At 39.3% G+C, this 24,273-nt stretch overlaps 2 protein-coding genes across 2 annotated transcripts in view; one reads left to right on the forward strand and one right to left on the reverse strand.

Annotated features, from left to right (window-relative positions):
• LOC119914249 (fibrinogen C domain containing 1) overlaps positions 1 to 24,273 on the reverse strand; it is a 273,866-nt gene that overhangs the window by 239,244 nt on the left and 10,349 nt on the right. The window lies entirely within an intron of this gene.
• lamc3 (laminin, gamma 3) overlaps positions 21,753 to 24,273 on the forward strand; it is a 115,041-nt gene continuing 112,520 nt past the window's right edge. The window contains exon 1 of the mRNA XM_038733411.1: positions 21,753 to 22,382. Within this exon, the coding sequence (XP_038589339.1) occupies positions 21,995 to 22,382 (388 nt within the window). The 5' untranslated portion in view covers positions 21,753 to 21,994. The remainder of the gene's footprint in view (positions 22,383 to 24,273) is intronic.

Here is a 24,273-nt window from a genome sequence, read left to right on the forward strand (position 1 = left end):
ACATGTTGTTGTACTCTAGAAAACTGTTTTTAAACAAACAGAACAATTCCAAGTGACAACTGCTCACATTGCTATTACCAGTGCATATTACCATGTACAATAAAAATAGTTAAATCTTAGCAAGGTAGAATGAAGAAGAGACATGCTCTGTCTTCATGATATCAAGTATGAGATTAATATAAATGTACATTTCTCAACCTTGCTGTGTCCATTTAACTGGCTGTGCTGTTTCAGTCTGCTTTACTCTTGGATTCTGATTCAACTCTCATCAAGAGCCTTTGTTCCTCTGCCTCCTCCTGAGAGTGTTCTACCTGGTTATCAGTTGACTCATTATGTGTAGTTAGAAAGAGTAGTATTTGTATGACTATCCCAGTTTCATGTTGGAAATGTTCAAGAATTTCATATTGCCTGCATTTGTTTAATCATTAAACAGCTCATTTTAAAGAAAATAAATAAATACATAAAACATCTGTTATGCAGCCTGTGCTGTATATGTCACTGAGACAAAAGTGCAAATTATGTAGATAATGATGATTTGTTAAGCATTTTTCATTAGGTTGCTTAATGAGACACCTGTCTCGACTCACACACTTTATTTGTTTTATTAATTAATTAGCAACCTTACCAGAACACCAAATTAAGTAGACAAATTGTACTGTAACAACTAAAAAGTTAGATAAAGGCTGACCTTTACTGTTTAAAGCTTTCCCTTAAGCCTCACTTTTGAAACACAGTGGTGTCTACTGCAATTCTTCCTCCTATACTTGGAATTTAGGGCAATCTATTAGATTTTGTGAAGTTGAGGTAATTTTACTGGAAACATTGGAAGGGGCCACTGTCATACAAATGCAAGTCAGCTAAACAACATTTTTGACAACATAAGCATAACCATTGGTCTTCTGCAGGTGAGGAAGTGATGGTTGTCCTTCTCATCATGCCATGGCAAAGTCTTCGAGGGCTGCTGCCACCAGAACATCACAGCTATAGAGAATGATTTTATAAAAAGATGTTTCTGTGACTTGTCCTACAGGTGAGCTGAGTAAAATGGCAAAACGTGCAACAGGTCCGCTAGTCATTAATATGGTACAATACCAGGGGTCGCCCCTATAGACCCCCATGAGGGCCATTCCCTGTTTCACTCTCCATTCATTTACTGCTATCATTCTCCATCCATCCATCCATCGTCAACCGCTTATCCTATGTACAGGGTTGCGGGGGGCTGGAGCCAATCCCAGCTTACATCGGGCGAAAGGCGGGGTACACATTGGGCAGGTTGCCAGTCCATCGCAGGGCCTGTTATCTTTCTAATGCATAGAAAACAGAGAAAATACCCCCAAAAATATGGTATAATACTAACTGACTCAAGGGCATTGTCTGTCTCAACAGGCTGAACTTGAAGACTCTTAATGGTATGTGTTTAATGTATGAGTATGATGTTACTATCCCAAACATTTGTGGCTTTATACATTTTTTGACTGCTTATCTCTGGGGCATTGAAAAACACATTAGTTAATCAATCATAGTTTCACCACAGAAACATCAGGGATGTGTTTACCAAGGTCAGGGTTCTTGGTATGCAATATTTGGATGGGTATAATGCACACAAAACACACAATTTACATAAGAGGTTATGTCCTGAATGAAAGAAAAAGGTGAAGGTATACAACCTTGTTAGAAAGAGACTATTCAGTGAAGGAAAGGGTAGAACAGAGGGGTGGATAAAAATTAATTACTGTAGAAGTATAAGGATGCACACTGATATATGCAGACTGTCCTCCAGTTGAGTTCAGGATGACTTTTTCCTATGACACACTGCAGCATCCCTAATGATTCAAACTACAGAAGTGCTTAGATCATCACAAGTGTGCTTTCACACAACACACTCATCCAAAGTTTGCACCAACTAAAACACCCACAACACCCACAGACTACATGAATCGACACAATACTGAAGATCCCCTTTGAGCTGGGTCGTGAATTTTCAGTATATGAAATGAATGATCTTACAGAAAAAGTTACGAACATTGTTGTTGTGTAGCGTACTTCTCAAGTACTTTACCTAGGGTTGTACATAACGATTATTTTTAACGACTAATTTTGTGTATTGTTGTTGTTACTCGATTAACATACCAATTTATCCAAAATAAAATATCAAAAACATGTTTAAACAAAATACATTTTAATGGACTACGTGTCCTCGTGCTGATAATGTGCCGTGCTTGTGTAGAGACAGAAAGTAAACACGATTTGCGGGGCTGCGGTCAGTGCTCCAGGATACTTTTGCTTCACGTGTTCATGCTGCTTCACGTATTCGTGGACAGCAGTTGTGCTGCAGTGAAGCTATTACACAGAGCTCATGGAGCAGCACGTTGTTGAATGTCTGTCTAAAATACTCCCAAACTTCAGACGGTCGAAGATGCGGTCTTGTAGCTGCAGCTTGTCTGGGGCAATCCCACTAACACCGGATGCAGCGACGCTTCGACGCACGTTAGATACTAATTTGGTACTAGTTTGAAAAGAGAGCAAACCAAATGCATTCCACTTGTGTTTACACATTTATTTAGGCTATACAAACAGTCCACTCACTTAACAAGGCTGCCGATGAGTTAAAAATATATTAAATACTTAATAAAATAGTGTTATATTTTCCATAACATGCACAGAGTTTGGCTCGATAAAGCAAGAACATGTGATAACAATAGGCTATATGAAACTATGCACTCGTATTTGCTTGACTGATGCATTGAAAACAGCATCAGTTTAAAAGTAATTTGTCCTCTTGTTCACCCTATTTATGTGAATATATTGCACTGCACACAAGTAGCCTATTAATGATTCCCGATTAAACTGTACAACATATTTGAAGCATTCTTTTTCAGAAACAGTTATCTCTCTTTTTATAAATGAGGCCCAGAACAGCTTCAATGCACCTTGGCATAGATTCTGAAGGTTGGATGAACACCAGTCTACCAAATGATATGCCTTCACTTCCTCCAACACATTGTTCTAAAACCTGCCATAGAATTGCATTTGGGTTGAGATATGTGGACTGTTAAACCAGCTCATTTCCAGTGACGCTACTCCAGGAAGTTTTTCTTAATCACTACAGTTTGTTTTAATTAGTTCTTGTTTATAGATGTCAGAGGTCAAACAACTTTTTTGCGACAAAGCAAATGTAAATTCTGTTTCAGTGTGGATTTCCAGTTAAAGGTTTCTTCTCATATAATTTCTGTTAAATGTTTATATAACAAATGACATACACCCAAGATCATAGCTGAGTCAATCACATATACAGGTACTAATTAAGACTATCATATACTCTTAAAAATAATGCAATGAACACCTCTAACTTTAAAATAACTTTTCATTCCAGTAGTAAGATGTGTAATGTTTTTTTTTTCCTCGGTAGAATGGAGAAACAGCCTTTGTTCTGTTATAACAATGTCTAATTAGAATGTCGGGAAATGTTATGTGACATTTGTAGCCACGTATGTGTTTATAAGGCTGTACTATTAGATCACCAGTGATGGCACAGAACAGTCAGAGAATTGATAGAATTGATGATTCCACTTTTAATATTTCTTAACTTTGGAACAAGTTTTGACAAAGGCAGACTGTGACAGAGGGAAGGCCTGATTTGCTGTTAAGTCAAATGCATGGCTTTGTTTGATTATGTTTTTTATGATGAATATGTTTGTATACCTGGCTGCAACCAAATTTCCTGCTGTTGGATAGAAAAGTTTGACTTGACTAGAAGATGGCATCGTCAGCATAAAAATTAACATTACATTACAATATTGAATTAAAAAAATAAATAAATTACCCAACTTTAATCCTTAAGGGACACCTTCACCTTCAACATTTCGGGGCTTGATTAGCAAGAATTCTAGATTTTGGGGGGGGTTGTTGTTTGTTTTTTTTGGAATGATGCATGTCATCATGAGGAAATCTTTCTTTTTTTAATAGGTGTTGATTGCCTTTTCAGTTTTCAGGAATTTCTGGCACAAACTACTGTGATGCAATACAGATTACAATGTCATATGATGTTTTAGATTAAGCAACATGTTTCATATTTGGTTGAAATATAAATGAACATTAGATATCAGCTGAGATAGATTTACTTATTTCAAAACTGAGCTCTTTAAGCTTCTCTGAGATATGACATAACCAGTTGAGTAAAGGATCCATGATGAGATGCTCAGAGATGCATACATTTACCATAAAGTTCTAATCACCTGAATCGCTAATTGCAGAGTTTGGTAAGGGGTTAATACCAATAGCAGTGATGTGAGCATTCCCCACAGTTCATGTGTCCGTAGAATATAGTCACATTTATGAGGCACTTAAGAAGAGTTAAGTAGACATGCCATAAAGAAGTTCTTTACATAAATTAATCCATCAGCTCTTTTACATTTCCTGTAACATTCAAACAAAATATATCCAGCCATAGTCTTCAACTGAAACATGGGAATTGAACCAGGTTTCTGTGAGAATTAAAGTATCGCGGGCAGTTAAACTTTAACATATGTACAAAGTAATTTTTTTGAACTGTGTACTATTCATCACACCCCAGGGAAATCCCACAATACACTGTATTTGTACAATAACATGTGTATGCACTGACGTAGACTCACTAGAGACATAAGCACACATACAGTTTCCCACAAATACTCTCACACTAAAAAAGACGAAAGGAGGGAGAGACCAGAGTTGTGCCCAGAATAAAACCCTGTCAGGTCAACAATGTAGAACAAAATTGCAGGAGGGAGTGAGAAAAATAGGGCAGTTATATGAGGAAAATAGGAAAATTAGCAGATGGACACCGCAGCTCTTAGCCTCGGGAGTGATCACAGCCACCACACTGAGATAAGCCTTGGAGAGGTCAATAAGGAATACCATTAGCTGACAAATGGCCACCACTATAATGTAATTCTAAACTCGGCCTATTGGAATCAGAGGTTGCATATCAACACACGAAGAGGAATAACAACAGCCTGGACATTAAGACTAATGCTTCCCAGTAATAATCCCTTACTTCTTACTTTGAAATGATCATTAAGTTGCACCACTCAGATGTAAATGGGACATTTCAGTCATTTCAGTACTTTAATTTATGCTTTATGCTCTAATCCTCCATACTTTTGGGCTCAGTGCTCAGGCAGTGTCACTTACAGGGTGTTTGGCCATTTGGATAAGGCCACTACCAGGCAAAATTATTTTATCCTCTCACTTTCTGTGTCTTTTCATCTCTGGCTTGTGTCATATTAAAACCTGCTGAGACGCATTGAATACTGAAAAATAACTTTGGCAAGGATAGGCCCAGTGAAATATTCACATTATTCAGGGCACCTCCATGGCCTTGTTTACACATACACCTTCTCCCCCATCAGTGATAGCCCTGATGTAGGATTAATGTTGTCATTTGCACCGATTGTTCACTCTCCCTGCGCCTCTTCTTCTTCATCTATGTGTCCTCTCCCCTTGTGCCGCAGTTTTCTCTGTAGCCTCTAGCCTTTCACCATCCCCACCTCCTCTCCTTCTTTTCCTTTCCTCCCTTCACTGACTTTTAAATGAGCAGAGCACCCAATGGATATATCACTAACTCCATTAGGCAGACACTGTTAGCCTTAAGGTGCAGCCTGGTGTATGAGTGGTGTGTCTTGGGTGATTGTGCACACACATGTATATGGATGTACTGTATATGGATATAGTGAGTGAAGAGGAGAGAGGAAGGAAAAATTGAAAATAATGGAGGTAAGGACTATGCAATGCTGTGTATAGATTAAGTGCATGTGTGGGCGGTCTGCAGTCACGTACCACTGAGGTCAAATCTTCTAGGACTGAACATAAGCACCAACATCCCCCTTTTCCATCCATCTAAGGTGGAATAGCCATTAAATTAATGGCCTAATCTCCCAAATGCATATGTGTATACGCCTGTATGCGTGTAAATAATGCATGTGGGTAGGAGCACAAACAAGAACCTCGAATAAATAGAGTAAATTCTTACATGAAAGATGAGCAGGAATTAAAGCAGACCAGACAGAGGTAAGCCCACTTGAAAAAAATGTGCTACATATTATTAATAGAACACCTCACAACATCCCTAAGTCTAGCTTTTAAGCATGAATGAATCATATTTATCAGTCATAATTGACATATAGGGCGGCATGGTGGTACAGTGGTCGCCTCACAGCAAGAAGGTCGTGGTTTTGAACCTTGGTCGTTCCAGGCCTTTCTGTGTGGAGTTTGCATGTTCTAATCCAAAGACATGCAGGCTTGGTGACTCAAAAATTGTCCTTAGGTGTGAGTGTAACTGATTGTTTGTCTATATGTGGCCCTGCGATGGACTGGCGACCTGTCCAAGGTCTACCCTGCCTTTCGCTCAATGTCAGCTGGGATTAGCTCCAGCCCCCCCGCAACCCTGTACACAAGATAAGCGGTTGACGATGGATGAATGGACAATCGACATATGCCATTAGTTATGGCTGTGTGACTGAAAGATAATCAGTTTCGTGTGTTTCTGCTCTGTTTTTTGGGAATGTATTCCCCATACTTAAAGAAGCTTATGGATCTACATCAACAATGTGAAAAGTCCCACATTTTCCTCCTCTATGCATCCATGCGTTACAAATCAATAGCAGTGTCAACACCTTACTTGTTATCTCAAATGTGGAATCTGATTTGATTGAGGGAGAACTCTGGATAGGAAGTGTGTAATGTGTTACATTAATTGGATGTACAGGAATCCTTTGACTGGCTATGCTTCAGAGAGATGGGGTGATGGTGTTTGACAGTGAGTAGTATTCATTAGTGGATCTGAACTCGTTTAAGTTCTTGAGGTTTTAAGTTTTACAGTATGAAGTGATGGTGGTAGAATGCAATAAGGAAATTGTGGAGTTCTAATCATCTGCATTATTACAGTGTTAAGAGATTCTGTGTGTGTGTCATGAAGGATATTTATTTTGTTCCTGTATAGCCACACCTCCTTGCAGCCTCTTAACTCTTAAAACACCTCTTAACTTTTACTGCTGTGACAGACCACAAACACTTTTAATACAAGGATGGTGAAAGGACTGTACTTGTGTCAAGCCTTTCTAGTCTTCCAATCACTCAAAGCACTTTTACACTATATGTCAATTTCACCCCATTCATACACAGATGTTCAGAAAGGAACTAATCATTCATATACACCCAGATTGCCCTTAGGTGTGAATGTGAGTGTGAATAGTTGTTTGTTTCTATGTGCCCTGTGATAGACTGGCGACCTGTCCAGGGTGTACCCCATCATCCTACGCACCTTTATCATCTCTATGGTGAGCTAATTTCTAGGAAAGTAGTACAGTGGTCATGAGAGAGAAGAGGAAATAAACATGGAAAATGAGCTTTGGGATGTCGCAAAAAAGTTGTTTGTCTCCGTCTCGTCCAAACCTGTAGGGCCCACAGTCAGTAACACAAATGGGAGGGCAAAACGGTGGTTCCACTTACAAACCAACTCAAGCACAAAGCAGCTATGTCCAATTATGGGAGGTGCAAATTAAAAGTGCAAATTGCAGTGTAAAAATCTCAGAGTCAAATTTAAATGTAAAACTTGAAACCAGGGTGCGTGCAGCATTCTAATGAACCCATTGAAGGGGATTAATATGCTGGGTAATTGCTGGATCTCTTCTTTCTCTCTAAAGCCCTTTTTTAATCAACAGTCAACTAATTACTAAACCCAGGAATGTTGTGAATAACACACTGTTGGTTTCAGGAAGATGGGTGGACAGAGGGATAATAAAATGTGGCCTTCCCTGCTGTCCATTTTTTTAACGAGTTTATGATATTACAATAACAGAGGGAATCTCTGAAGGATGCAAGAGCAGGGGCGAAGCTGCAAATTCTGAGCTTCTGACAACAGCTTAACAATAACTGAGACACAATAAATATCTACAATCCCTGGTTTGTTACAGGGACTGTGTCCAGCTCTGGGCCCCTAAATCATTGAAAAGATTTCTCCCATCAATGGCACCCCTGTGCAAGAGTGTCATATTACAATGTTTGCAGGTCTCATGAAACTTTAAAACAGTTTTCGAGAGCAATTTCTAAATCGATCTGTTTATTCTGTTCAGTATCCTCAATGCTGTAATGGCAAATTCATTTCATGTCAGCCTTGGAAGCTGACAAATCACCCTGGAAGGAAGAATGTGACCTAACACCACAGGCCTACAGAGCAACAAAGTGGGGTGATTTATAATGGGAAGCTAGAGAGTTAAGGTGTAAAAGGCCTCTGAATTATTTCCCACAGCCCAATCCACTTCCAACATTTGGCAGCCTGGTATCACCATATGGTGTTTGAATAACGTGCCGATTTCTTAAGTCAATGTGCATGGTATTCCAACGCATTTTTCGCTTTCCGTGTGTCATTTCACACCATTTAGTACCATTTTGTGCCAACTGTCACAGGTAAAAGACCAGGGGAATGACATAGATATAGATATAGATATACTTTATTTATCCCACAAGCGGAAATTCAATGTATTCACTCTGTTGTTAATTGTTAGTATTTTATACACAGGTCTGAAATACACACGCACATGCATAAACAGGACCTATAGGGACAACACATGGATAGATGTCAGAGTGAGGGGGCTGCCACTTGGTACAGCGGCCCAGGCAGTTGGGGGTTCAGGGGCCTGCACAAAGCCACCTTCAGCAGTTCTCAAGCTACCAGTCCACACTCCGTATCTGTGGTCCGTGCTGGACTCGAACCAGCGACCATCCAGTTTCCAGCCAACGGACTGAGCTACTGCCGCCCCTAAATAACTAGAAAAGTCTGAGTAATCTTTAGGTTGCTACGATCTATGGGGACTAAACAGCATTAAATTACATGGGAAAAGCTTAAAATGCGTTGACATAACTCAAGAAATGTCCTTAAAAGTGGTGTGCTATTTATATGCCATCCCATTTTATCACATTGCATTTGGATGACCACATGTTCATGTTAAAGGTGCAGTATGCAATTCTAATCCAATACAAGTCCTTTTGTTGAATTCAGCAAATATCTCCTCATGGTCCGCTAGCTGTCCATTCTGTGCATGCGAGCCACACAACATTATTCCAACCATTCCAGCCATCATTTGTGTGTCAGGTAAAGTTACTTGCCAAAAAATGCAATCAATTGCTTATTATGTCACATTATTTCAAGGTGCCATAGAATGGAAAACTGTATTGGCATAGTTGAATAAAAAGAGTTATACCATGAGCCTCTGTCTCCATTGTTTCCTCCTTCATATGTAAATCTCGTGCACCCAAATGCTAACAAAGCACTGCACGTTACGTAACATCTGCAGGGCTCAATGTTAAACTTTTTTGCAACTGGCCCCACTGGGCAACTTACTGTCCCGAAGACAATTTTTACTGTCCATCCTTCCAAAAATGTTTAATCGTTTATTAAATACACTCTGGATATAAAAAACCTAAAAAAAAATGTAATCACAGTTAAAATTATAAAAAAATAAAAAGGTTACCAAAAAAAATTACTTTTAAAACAAAACATACTAACAGACTCAAACATGACGTAATCCCCTGCTGACAGCCATTTATGAAAAATGTACACAGAGCAGCGGACACGAGTCGCCCCTATCTATCCTGATGAACAGGTTGCCATGGTAGCAACCTGTCAATCACAAGGTAGTCCCGTCCAAAAGCATACGCTGCATTATCGTCTATTTTCCCCTAAATAGGATCATAATATACTAAATGAACATCATGCTGTGTTGAAGAAGACTTGAAACTAGCGACTGAGATTATAAACTCATTTAAAAGTGTTTACTGAGGTAATAAATCATCAGAAGTAGCAACATTTTACCATTATTTCTAATGGAACTCGCCCCCTGCTGGCCGTTAGAGAGAATGCAGCTTTAAGTTCCGTCTGCATGGTTTCACTTTCGACCCAGAGGTTGCCGCATAATTGAGATTAGAGAAATAACATTTGACAACCTCTAGTCATGTAACTACAACTCTGGATTGGACATCTGTGCGCGCCAAGAGCTGCAAAACAACTGCAGGATGTTGAGTTTCTTTTTGTTTGTTTTTTTAAATACTAATATTTTTACCTTGCTAGTTCAACTGTCCCGACTTTACGTTTTACTGGCCATCGGGCCACCGTTATTGTCGAGCCCTGATCTTGGATGTTTACACCCCCAAAGTTACATAGACCAGCCCACGTGTCAGAGTTAGCGTTCATACAAGCTCATAGAGGAATACCCATTAGGCGGTTTATTCTTTGCTTGATGTCTTTTGGACCAATAGTATTTGAGAAAAGTGGGGAAAAGTACCTCCTCCGCCTGTGTAGAATATTTATGAGGGTTAATGTTGTTCCGTACAGGCTACCAACGGTGTGTGACTTATTTATTTATTTATTTTAACAGAAGAGGAAATTATTGAAATTAATAATAAAGGTCAGTACATTTTATTTGGTCACAACACAAGTTAATTACTGCTTTGATAAGCTAAAAAACCATGTGAGTTATGCATTATTGTGTCTTGATATTAATTTAGGTCACATGAGTTAACCACGTAAGCCCGGGCTGGATGTTCTATTTTTGGCCCAAAAATGCAAATGGGAAATCATGCACGATCAGATTATTTTGTCACCCTATGCATGCTACACACATCCGTGAAGCTTGGAGGCTCAGCTAGCATCTCAAACCGACCATTTTTATCCACACCAAACACACATCAAACACCAAGCATCTAAATAAACTTATATCACAACATAAATCGCTCTGTAATCACTGTACATGGCTACACAAGTTGCCTTCCACATATCTCTCCTCTCATCCTACACAGCAGCCCAACCAATCTACCAATCTAAAGAAAGCTGAGCTTCAGCTCTGTTCAGCTGTGTAATTAGCAGACTAATTATAACAACAAATGCAGCAATATACATTTACAGTTACAACTGCTGACTTACTTTTGTTGTTTTCGCTTTATTCAGTTCAAAAACAGCTGTTATTCTGTGTCAATAGAGCCCTTCGCCGCGGGCCACCATCTTGCGAGGTCAGTGAGCTGATAGGTTTCGTTTCTCTCCTCAAATTGAAGGAGAGATAAAGAGTTGCTTTGGGGGAGGCGGTCTTTCTCGGCCTCTACTGGCCGACCCGTATGAGCTACACAGACATCCAGTATACCAATTGATTCGTCTGATCAAGAGGAAGAGAAACAGCTGTCAGCCGTTAGAAATAGTAAATACACAGCCATAAACATACAGTAATGCCAAAATAGTGGTTTATTTTCTACCCCTCACAAGACATAAACAATAATAGTAATAATAATAATAATAATAATAATAATAAATGTAAATGTAAGAGGACACTATTTTCTGCCACAACAGTCACTGTCAGTGCTTTGGTGTTCAAGAAAAGCCAACTGATGGCTTTGAATGAAAAATATATCAAGCTGTTACGCTTTGGCAAAAAAATCAAACAGATCTGCAGAGTCTATTGTCTTGATCTTGTGCAGTTGATAAAATAATACTTAATAAATCCCATAGTTTAGTGATCAGTGATGCTTTGCCTTGCATCTAACATGAGGTTTGTACTATTATAACTATAACTCATCTGGCATGTAAGTGACTGGTATAATTTGAGGGAACAGCAGGATTAGGATCAGTAGTTTTGCGTGTCTGATCCTGCTGCCCGCTCACTACTGACCGCTAGTTGACTGCTTTTACTCCCCTTCCTCTGCCTCATTTGGAGCAAACTTGAGTAAGTTTCCTGAATCATGTCTTTTTCTGGTTTGTTTAACTATGGCTGTGTAAATTTTTGTCCCTTAAATCACCACAGGTTTTTGAGTACCACTACTCCAAGTGCTGCTTGTCCCGTCAGACCCAGCGGATCACCACCATAACCACCACGTCAAATCCAAAAAGCAACAAAACATGTCATTTTAACATTTAAAAACTCTAAAACATTAAAGTTGCAGTTCTTTAAATAGCGCTGACTGAACTGAAGTGTCAGTCAATGGTCTGTAATGGTTTAAGCATTACTTAGTATTGCCTACACTTCACACACATCATTCACATTCACATCATATCAGAAGGAGCAAAAGCATGGACTCATTGTGACAGCTTGAAAGCATTCACTGGAACACCCACATCAAAACCTTTTTTACGTACAAATTTTATGTATAAAATCAAATCAAATGGACTAGATATTAATTTATTATTCGGCTGAGCGTGAGCATGACAGATGATTGTGCCTGTGCTTAGAATGACAAAAAAACTTTCTCTACTCTTGGCAAGAGACATCCAATATGTATTTATTTATATTCTTACAATTAATGTCCATTCATCTATTAGTTATAGCTTTAGTAGTTATCTTATTAATGCTTCTCGGAAACCTACTACAGAGAACAGGTGGTTTGGGGTGTTGTTTCGACATACACGTCTTTTCTTATGATGTCATATTCCATTTGGCATAGTGTAGACCTGAGGATACACATGAGTGGTTTATACATGAGGACATTGTTAAAAGTGACTCTGGAATCCTGCTCTTTTTTAGTTCATTATAACATTTCATTAAACCTATGGCACAATAACAGTTTTTGGAAGTGCAGACCCAAGGCCTAGACACACCAAGGTGCCATATAAAGGAGATACCGATTTATAACACTCACTATTCTGTAAGGTAGAATAATGTAATATTATAAGAAATGGCATTCTAAAATTTTTTCCTGTACGTCCCTATTCTATTCTGGTGGCATTGTGGTGTTCCTACAGTGTTGTCTGTGTGGTACCCCTTGAAGAGGTCCAATGAACTTGGATTTGCTTTGCTCTTTTATGGACGTGGTAGTGTTTTAAATACATTTTGAAAAGACTTAAATACATTTTTAAAGACTGTGTGAAAAGACATTTCAAAAATGCTTAATTTTATAATTAATTTAGTTTGACATGAATGAGTTCCACTGTGCTGCAGTATACAAGGGCAAATCTACTGCAAAAATGGAAAGAAAAACACAGAGCTAGTTTAAAAAAAAAATGTGTTTCTCTGTTTGTGAGAGTGACATAGTTGGTTTAATGATGGATTTTAAGTGTTCTGCTAGTCTTATTTTAATAGATAAACCTGCAACACTGCAATCATTTTATTCATGCTGTAGTCAAATTGTTGACACTAAGGATGGTATTTTTTGTTAAAATTTTGTTTATTCATAAATTCAGACCTGTGGCATATGCTCTCCTTGGTACTGAAGCAGTTTTGATGTTGTCGCTGTTTGGCAGATTACTATGTGGATTATTGCTTTTAATGTCCTCTAGGTTATTGTGGTAGACTAGTAGTAAAGGCCAGTAACACTGGGGTGGGTGTGGTGATCCTGATGTAGACGAGTGTACTGTATGAATTTCCTGCTTACTCTGTTCAGCCTTGGCTGCTCCAGCAGCACCTGTGACTGGCAAACAAATCTCTTCCTCCTTCCTTTATCTGGAGGGACTCTGGACAGGATGCATAAACTGACTGTCTTTATGATATAATACTGATATCATATGAGAAAAATATAATAAACTATCTGTTGAGTAGCTACAAAAGAATATGATAAGATAAATTCTAATTGATTATATTAAACATGGCTTAAAATGATAAACTGTGAACTAGTGTTCTGTATTATTGTCAATATACTATGTTTGTACTGATTATATTATTCTACAACTCACAGGAGACAGATTCAAAAAAGGATATCTTGACTTCAAGCATCTGTCAAGATTTAAAAAAATCTGTCAAGATTTAAATTTCCATAATGCATCTCAATAGCATATTTTATAGACCCTTTCTGCCTGGGAAGCCTTATGCCCCCAGTTTGTGATGTAGCCTTTGTGTAGAAATGTGTCGCCTCTGAACTAGAGCTACACACACTCCTTGCAACTCCCATAGGAGTGATTTCTTGTGAGAAAGATATGACATTCGCTCGTGTTTGTTTTTTCCCTTTGTATTTACTGTATTAATGTTAAAAGAAAGATAACCACCTCAAAATTTACTCTAATGTATATAAGACATACTGGCTGAAGGAATGGTGCAGAAGAAAGAACAGCCATGTGAAGCAGTCACAATAAATTGAAGAATGTGCGTCTGTATATCATAATAATAAAAATTGCTACATATTTTGAAAATATAGTTTTTACATGGCTTACTGTAGCCTATGTTCACTGTTTATTGTATGAGATGTGATTTGAGACATATACCCATATTTACTCCTTACGCCAGGAAACCACTGGCTACGGCACGTTATGGCTGCGGCGCGGTTTTGATGCGTCCATAGCCCAGCATCAAAGTCCACTGGAAGTGTCTCAAAAGTGTTTTAGCAGCAGAGCGTGCAGCCTGCTCCCCATTATTTTGCCCCTTTTTGTGCTTCTACTACCTTCTTCACAGTTCTATATAACCCCGTTTCGTTCCATCAACTTGAGGTTACCTATCCCACAAAGAGCATTTCAGAATCAGAGCGTTTTGCCTGCCTAAATTTGCTGACATGTTTAGATTTTGTTGATTTGGTCATTAATGCTTGCTTTTTGTGCCTCTACTATGATTAAAGGGACATTAGGGAGTTTAAGATTGCAACCAGGCGCGTGCTCGTACACTTGCTCGCTTGAACTCATGAGCGAGTAACGTTAGCGTTCGTGGATGGCTCTTCCTCTGTGTTGTTGTCGCCAGTTTGCTGCAGTATTGTATATTATGTGGGTCTTGTTAGTTACCGCGACTGAGACAGTGGAGAAGCTGTACAATGGTGTTAGTGGACTGCATGTCATTAGCTGCAGTGTTATCTGAGAGAGGCTCGGGAGCGCGCACAGGGCTGAATCCAACCCGGTGTCCTCACATTAAAAGTAGAATAGTGGCTGATGCAAGCAACAGAGCAGGCGTGTGCTTCATTTCTAAGTGTTTTTTGAGCCCATTGACAATAAGGCAACGGAAATTTGATTTATTAGTAAGTAATTTCATTGAAAAACTACATATAGCCCCTTTAAGTACTATGTAGTTAAATTATTTCTTTTTGTGTCTGTTTTAAACGTGTTTATTGTTGTTTTACACAATTTAATTTGAATATTGATAGATTCTCTATGCTGTTCTGTGTCTGACTTCCTGCCTGGTTCGATCTGCTCTGTGCTGCTTGACGAGGTTTGCATCAAAAATAGACCTGCTACCTATTCTCTGTGGAGTGGAGCGGAGAGACGCTTCTGGGACTCGCTGCATCTGGTGGACTCACAAGCATTGACTATAATGGCCGCGATTAGCTCCGGCAACCTCGGGGCAGCCGTAACGCGTTGTAGCTGGATTTTAGGGGTTAGACTGTTAGCATCGAGGCAACAAATGACAATGTGAAAAAAGCTAACGCTGGTTGTCAAGGAGCTTTTTAATACAATGTACAAGTATACCGATTACTTTATTGTATAACAAAGGCAATCACGAATTTACGAAACTTAAAAATATTCATAATTTTCATTTGTAATTACAAATGTATAAGGCTACATTTCATATTCCATTCATAATATTTAGCTAACCAAAAGAGTTTTCAACACACCTGTATTTGTCACAACCATGTGAATGTTTTAGCTTTGTGTGCAGCAAAGTTGTGACGAAAAACACCATAGGCTACAGTATAACGAGAGCTGTTATACATAAATGTAATACAGCTTTGTCAGGCTAGATAGGACTTTCATAAAGGTGTGTGATGCCAGGAAACGTTTGTGACGACGTGGCGGTTGTGCAGCACTCATTAGTTTGTCAGATAACGCGTACCCTGCAGGGATATGGCAGCCGCCTCCTGCATTGCTAAGTGAAGCGCTGACAGCTGTGACATCAAATCTCTGTTTGAAAGCGTAACTCATCGCTACGACATTGTGTCATCATAAAAAGGAGGCCATACCTGCTAGTCTTGGTGCAACAGGCATCACATTGTGACAGCCAGCTGCACCAATCTGCAGCATGAAAGGGGTAGGTGGCAGGTGGGGGCCAAAGGATTTGTGGCACTGAGAAAGTTGGTGATGAGAGGTAAGATGCACAGGGAAAAGGAGTAGAAGATGTGGGAGGGCAGATTGGACTTTGAAGTACTACATGGTACTGAGTGAGAAAGACATGAGTGGAAAGGAAAACAAAGGACAGAAAAGAGCATTGGCAAAAACAGAAGGAAGCAGAGAGAAACAGATGGATGAAGTTTGAACAGACTGACAATAGTCCCATTTAAAACAAACTCCATTTGAAATTAATATTCTGTCCATATTTACTTTCAGCTGCATAAGGGGTGGGACCAGCATATCATGACTGTCCGATTACAGGCTTAGGCATGGATTCAAAAGGAGCTGGCGTTGCTCTGGTTAGCACAAATCACAGCCAAATATTAGCAAAACCAACCAGGAGGCTGCAATCACACTTAGTTTCCTTAAAGGTCCAGTGTGTAATATTTGTGAGGCTCTATTGACAGAAATGCACTGTAAGATCCAAAACTATGTTTTCAGTGGTGTATAAAGACCCTACATAATGAACAATTATGTTTTGTATTACCTTAGAATGAGGCATTTATATCTACATAACCGCGGGCACCCAATTCTATGGAGGTCACTGTATTTTGTCGTCATGTTTCTACCGTAGCTATCAACAAACAAACCGCACTATAGAGCGCGTTTCGTCATCACGCCGTTGTTCTTCTGCTTGTATAATTCCGGTAGTGTAGACGCCCATCACTACATTGAATACGTACAAAGAAGAAGAAGAGGGACTAATAATAATATTAATATACAGTCTCCGAGTAGTCTTCTGGTTTATTAGAAGTAAGAAGAGAAGTGACATTTGGACAACTGAAAGAGCACACACATGTTATTTAGCACGAGAGCTGACAGCCAGACGGAGTCGGGACAGACAGCTGACGGCAGAAATCACGGGTTTTGTGGATTTTCCCAGATGGAAGGCTATAATGTTAACATGGAGCAGGTGTTTTCAAAGTGGTGCTGAAGTTCTTTTGTTTTCTGCCGGACAGGTAATTAACTTTGTTTGTCAGACTTTAGTGATGCAAATGAAAGCTGTTGTTTGATAGCTTTAGCTAGAAGCTGGCCATAGTCACAGAGAGCCCCTATCAGTGGTGTGAAATATGGATTAATTTCATGGCGCCTACTTATTCTCCAGCCTGTGGTATGGCTTTGCCAGTTACTTAGCGAGACAATCAGCTGATCAGTAACGTTAATTGGCAATAAAACCGTAACGTTAACTTAGAGCATGGAAGCATCAGCCAGCTAAACTTTTACTGACTGGTAGAAAAACATTTATTGTTAGTTGGACTGGTTTATTCTCCAGTGCTGGGCTTTGGCTTATGGTGTTATTTTATGTTAGTTGGATTAATTTCATGTTCTCTCTCTCTCTCCAGCGGCTTTGTATGTAATGTTCCTGAGAAGCAGCTGATCGCTAATTGGCAATAAAACGGCAACTTCCAGCATCAAAGCTCAGATCAGCCAGCTAAACTTTGAAAAAATATGTAGTTGGATTGTAATTTCATGTAGTTCTTATCCAGCACTCTGTTATGGCTTTGTTACGTGGACAGAAATGAGCCGTTACCTTCCTGAGACAAACAGCTAATGAATATTATTGGTAATTAAACGGTAACAGCAGGGAAGCTCAGATCAGCAGCTAAACTTCACATTTTACTGCCCTGGTGGAAACATGTATTTCTTTTTACTGCTAATGGTGATATATAACAAGACCCTGCGCCAAGTGACCAATGATAAATAGTTTACGAATTTGCATTAAAAAAACTTATTGAATATTGCTTCCCACTGTGCACAGAAATATGTAATTTGTACTTTCACATGCTAAATGCCCATTAAAACGTTGCAGCGTTTTACCACAAGCTGAAATTATGGCTGTCAGTACTACTTTGTGTTTCTGTTGTATTTCAACAAATTCAAAAGACATTTTGCTTATCTAATCAAAGCGAGAGGGGCCTTGATTCTCACCAGCCAATGCCTTTGTAAACTTCATGTATTATGTGGTTTATAATGGACTGTGGTGCAGAAACAGTGAGGCTTACATTGTCCTGGTATCTGTCAGTGGTCATACTTGGTGCTCTAGATGTAATAGTGTTTGAGAATTTCTTACTTACTTACTTTGGTATGTTAGTCCAGATGAGCCAACCCTCCCAAGATGTAAAATAATGTATTACAGGAGTATGAGACATCATGTAGCACTTCATTTCTTCATGTGGCTGTTGTTTATTAATGAAAAAGTAACAATAATATTCAAAAAATATTTGGTTTTACATAATTTATATAATTTCTTAACACATCTATCTAAAGAAACCGAATTTCTTGAATGGCAAATGGCTCTTTTATCTCATAGATGACATCTTTGTCCTGTCTCAGGCACCGTAGCTATACTGCTCGATTGGGTGGGGGTGGGGTGTGGGGGTGCAATTTGCAGCCCTCACCACTAGATGTCACTAAAACTTACACACTGAACCTTTAAATTCACTAGCGCTGTATTGGTTTACATCGTGAAATTAACCATGTTATTTAAAAGAAATGTTTTCTAAAGCAAAACCGTGAACTCTTTGGTAATACAAGTGAGACATATTCAGAAAAAGTGCAACTATATATATATACACAAGATGAACGTTTCTGCCTTAATGTCCTACATCTTGTATTTGACATGTTTTGACTTTTCAAGAGAAATAGTTTGTATGAAGTCAGCAGAGTGATTTTGACAAAGTCTCATACTTTGAGTGTGTGGTCGGTCCTCTTTTCCTGTGTCACAAGAAAGTGTGTGGTTGACTTGACTGTCTGAATGGTTACAAAACAGTAGGGGTCCCGGGCAAGAGTATACCCTTGGGTGCTTTGCAGACTCCCCACCCCTAGTTTCAGCAGGCTACATGCTGAGCTCATTCAGCCAACTCAAATACTGGCCACAGTGTTGAAGTCAAGAGTACAACTCATTCTGTTGACTGATTTTTTTTGTAAGCCTTTGGTTCTTTAGCTTGCCCTATGTATCACAAACAAAGTCAAAAACATTTATCCCTGCAGATGAATTTTCAGAATCATCCTGATTCATCCTGAAACTCATCTGCAGCTGCTCTCAAGGAAAGCTGCACTTCTGGTCTCTTCTGTATAATTACATTTTTCCACACCTCCCTCCTTTGCTCTGTGAATACAGTTTTTAATTTGCATATTGTTCAAACACGTTAATGTCCTATGCAAGAGTTGTTTTTGCATATACTGCACATGGCTTACAGGTGGTGCAATAATGAACCTGCTTGGTGAATAAAAGCCAGTTTGCAGAGGTCATTGGATTCATAATCATAATGGCAGATCCACATACAGCAAAATAGATTTAAAGCTAGACCTGCTCTCATCCAAAACCAGCAGAGGATTTCACTGCAAATTGATGTGGTCCCTTTTACAATGTCCCTGCCTGAGTACTGATAGAGCTCCAATAAATCAAGGCAATCATAGGGAGATATGTGAAAGACTTTGCAGTCAATTCCACTGGGATCATAAATATACAGCATCTAAATGCATCTGTCCACACTACCTGTCTCTCTGTGTTTCATGCTGTCTGTCTTCACAGTACTTTTATTTTGTTGTTCTTCCTTTTCTTTGTCTACTTGATTTCCAACACTCCAGTCAAGTCAACATTGAAACTTATCGTGATTTAAATTCTACTAGTGCTGATTTGCACCGTCACTTTAATTGTTCACTGGTTTTCCAGATGGTTGTGCCAAATTTCTAATGGAATTCATAGAAAGAGGATTAGAGTGCACAACATTACACATCAGTGGTTATGGCTCTCCACAACCACTTGTTGAACTTGTCACTTGTGGGACGTGTCATTCCACATGAACACAGTAGTGTGTACAGACTAGTAGAGCAAGCACACTCAGGAAGCCACCTGGAAAGTTGAAGTAAACAGGCTACACACCTTCATATTCCTCTGTGCAATGCTGAGCATTTAAATAAACAGGCTTGAATTGGACAAAAATGGACTGTTTGACCACCAGCTGATTCAAATTGTTGGTTACACAGACCAGGACTCAATCATCAATAAGGAGACGTGCACAGGAGTGGTGACCATGGTCTGGGAATATTCTAGACTCTACATCAAGCCTGCTCTTGCTAATGGTCACAAAAATGTAGTGGAGGGTTAGCACATCAACCACTATTTTATTTGTAGAATAGAGATCCCACACCTAACAATATATAATGCCCAAAAACTGAATATATTGCCAAATCAAGAGAAGTGAACAGTGATTTTTCTATGTTGTGTCACAGGCAGCAAACCCACAACAAACTGGCCTACGCAGCCAAACAATTACTCCCCTCCGTAATCTTTAACATTTTGGGAAACACTCTTGTTAAATAAGAAGAGTGATACCACTCTCATATCTGTCCATATGAAGCTGGAGTCAGTAGATGGTTAGGTTAGTTTGGAAACAAGGGGGATCAGCTAGCCTGGCTCTGTCCAAAGGCAAGAAAAATAACCCACCTTCACATCTAAAGTGCACTAATTTTTATATCTTGTTTGTGTCATACTTCATCTTCTGGAGTCTTGCTGTCACCGTAAGGATGTTAGGTAATCAGTGGAGATTCAAGGAAGTCACCGCTCCCAGTCAAGAAATAGACATACTCTTTTCTTGGACAGATTTAGTTAGGATGACCAAAGGTCCTCTTTCTCCCGGACATATCCTCTTTTTTGGACCTAAAAAATAAATCCGGTCGGGATTTCTATATCGACAGCATCAATATCAAAACCACACTGCACGTACAGTAGCATCAACAACTAAATAAAATGGAAAAAGATAAACAAAGGGAATGGTAGCACAGTGGTATGGCATTAGTCATTTATGATGTACATAGTCTTAAAAGTTTAGCTGAGACATTTACTTAACCAAGCTTTTGACTGAAAACTAATCTGCAAGTATTTTGATTAATCGTCAGTCATTTTTAAAAGCGAAGATGACAAATGTTCTGCGCCACCCCCTAAATCCCCATATCTATGTTTAGTAAACCATGCTTAGTAATCAGTTACAATCTTTGTGAAGATGTAATTTTTTTTAACAGTTAAAGCATTTTTGTTTATAATGCTGACTGTGAGGACTTACAACTATGTGTCACAGTTTCCCTACCATTGAATTCATGGCTGATCAAACAGATGGATGGGTTACATATGACCTCAAGCAGTCAGTATGAATCACAGGGATATGCAAACCAGTTCTCACTTTTCACAATGGCTGAGCTTTAAACGGAAAAAGCAGTGCAGCTCTTTCACTCTATTTGCATTTTTTTATTAATAAATTGTCCCTTTAGGTCACAGAACTCCCCTGAGCGACATCCCTTTATGGAGATGACCCGTGTCTGCTGAAACATTCCAGACAGTTTTAGCACCTCTAGTCTTCCACTCTGAATCACTACAGTCAGCATTTACCAGAACGCCCTGCTGTGGGGCCAACTGCCAAGTACATTTATCACCATATCGATGATATTGTGCATTCCTGTAAGTGGTGAATGCAGGTGCTTTGGTACTCACTATTTCAATGCCCACAGGTGTAACAACCTCACTGCTGCATTATTTAAAAATGCTATAGAAAGTGTTCCTATCAAATGAGATTCTTTTAGCCAATTTTGCTTTACATCTGAAGCAAATGGTGGTGCGGTGCCTGTGGTGACCAGCAGGTGGAGAAATTTTCATGAACTGTTCTACCCTCCAGCCCCCAAACCCTGTCCCTCCTCTGTCTGTCTCAGCTGCCCCTGATGAAAGGAGTTCCTTCACAAACTTCATTCCACTCCACAGAGGGAGAACACATGTTGGAGACTTTTGCAGAGAGTGGGAACAGAGACAGTAGACAAACAAAGCTCTAAGACTGGACTTATTTTTTTGTTCTTGGATTACTTCTCTCAAGTCAGCGTCTTAATGAGTTTGCGTCTTTGCATCAGAGTGTATGAACGTGAAAGTTTGTGTGTGAAGTGTGAATGTGATTGTAACTGTTTCTAGACATGGATGCATCCTTTGCTATGAGTTCTCTTCTCCTTACCTTTATACTCTCTCTCCATCCACACTGCCACCTCCTGGTTTGGGCTGCAATGGACTCCTGCTACGATGAGGACGGTGCCCCAAGCCGTTGCATGCCCAAGTTTGAGAATATTGCCTTCAATCGTTCTGTGGTAACATCAAATGTGTGCGGTTCCCCACCTGAGGACTACTGCATGCAGACTGGCTCAACGCGCTCATGCCACTACTGTGACGCATCAGACCCAGACCTGAGTCACAATGCCAGCCTCCTGACAGACTTTCACAGGAATGAGGAGCCCACGTGGTGGCAGAGCCAGTCCATGTACTATGGTATCCAGCACCCCAGTTCTGTCAACCTCACTCTCCACCTGGGTAAGATCACGGCAGCACATCCTGAGTCTGACCCCCAGAATTCTTGGGTTTGACTTTCCTCAACATGCAGTGTAGTTTGTGGTTAGGCTGAGTGATCTAGGTCAAGTATCAGCCTTCAGTTATGGTCTCCTTTCCTGTAATGTTGTATATAATGTCCTGTTTTATTGGATTGAAAGCTTTTCATGTGCTCTTTATTTGCTGTGTCCAGTAATAGAACATAAATAACAGTAATAGATTTAATGCAGATTGTTAAGAGGCTGGTGATTTCACAGCAATTCATGTGGATTGTCCTCACAGCAGTCGAGTTTAAGTGTCATCAGTTTTTCACTTTACTTTTCTGTGCGATAAACTATCTTTACTTTGTGTACTGGCAGTCAATTGATGGGGAAATCTTCAATACAAAACAGCTGTGCTTAACAACACATGATTTGTATTATTCAGTCGCTGCTCTGAGCTGCCTTAATAAAAAACTCTTTGGCTCAGACATGGCTTAGATTTGAAACATTTGCGCATAGCCACAAGGGAATGTCTGAGAATTTTGTTGGATTTAAAGTGGATGAGAAGGACACACTGTTGCATCTGACATGCCTAGATAGCAACTGAGTGATGGTCCAGTGTTGGCCCACGTTTAATTTCATTCAGCCCACATACCGCCATGGAGTATTGGTGATGAACTCATCCGAATCTGGCTGCCACAATACAGTCACAAGTCAAGCTGATGAAGCTTTTTTTAAGTATGATTTAGGCCAGAACCCGACTAGAATACAGCCACAACAGACCGCCTTCATAGAAACATGTCTCCAGCATGATTTGGGTCCGACCGAGGCCACAAATCAACCTTTATGTAACCACTTTAGCTTGAAATACACATTTCACATTATATCACATTATAAATTCACTAAACGGGGTCAAACAGTGTTTTTCTTTTCAACAATTGTCAGCTTTTGCTACAACAAATAAACTGTACAACTGACTGTAAATTAAACAGAAGCCAGTTAATATTTTTTGAGAAATTTCAGGTAATGAGCAGCTGATAATCTGCAGAAAAGCCCCTGGTTTGGCAGGAATAAGACAATGATGGGGGAAGGAGGTTAGGAAGTATGCCAGGCCTTTACATAAAATGCATTTGGAATTCAAAAGATTCTCCTTCTCTTCGGGGAGGTAAATTTCATTAACCCCCAGCCAGAGTCATTTTTGCATAGCCAGGGACTTGGTCAGCAGGTCTACTGTCACTTGAAATTATGCATATTTCCCCTTCACTTTGATGAAAGTTTTCACAAAACTTTTGGAAAGAGATCATGCAGAAATGCATTTTAAACAAAACTGAGCTTTTTGGATGTCGTCATACTTTTAAAGTTAAAACGGTTACTGTCAAAACTCAATTGTAACCAAATGATTGCAGCTAAATATTGAAACAACAAACAACTTGTCTTGGTCAAGGTCAAACCAGCTACAGATTTGGTAGGCCAGAACAGACAATTTTGCAACTATTTTACTAAGTGAGAAACATTTTCTCTCCCTTAGTTTGTTTGCCTTTTCCATTTGCAATGGTTTTAATTGATACAATTTATGATAGAGTGTTCAAGTGCATTTCTGAGTAAAATGAAGCTTTTATAACAAAGGATAATTATATGAGTGTGTTTAATAGAATAGGGTAATGATTTGGGGAAAATAAGAATTATAATTGACCATGACATTTTGTGAAATTAGCCAAACTCTTAAAGACAAATTATTTGTTGTTGGCACAAATTATGTAAATATAATATTCTGTACAGTAGTTCAATTTGTACACACTACAAAAGCTTGACTAGTTACTTACATGCAAGTTAAACATCTTGGTTGGTACATCAGGATAAGGCTAGGTAAAGGATTGGTTACAGTAAGATCAGGT

Source organism: Micropterus salmoides, unplaced genomic scaffold (assembly GCF_014851395.1).
Source record: "Micropterus salmoides isolate LMB-PRFRI ecotype aquatic unplaced genomic scaffold, ASM1485139v1 Ms_hic_scaffold_20, whole genome shotgun sequence".
Lineage (NCBI taxonomy): Eukaryota > Metazoa > Chordata > Actinopteri > Centrarchiformes > Centrarchidae > Micropterus > Micropterus salmoides.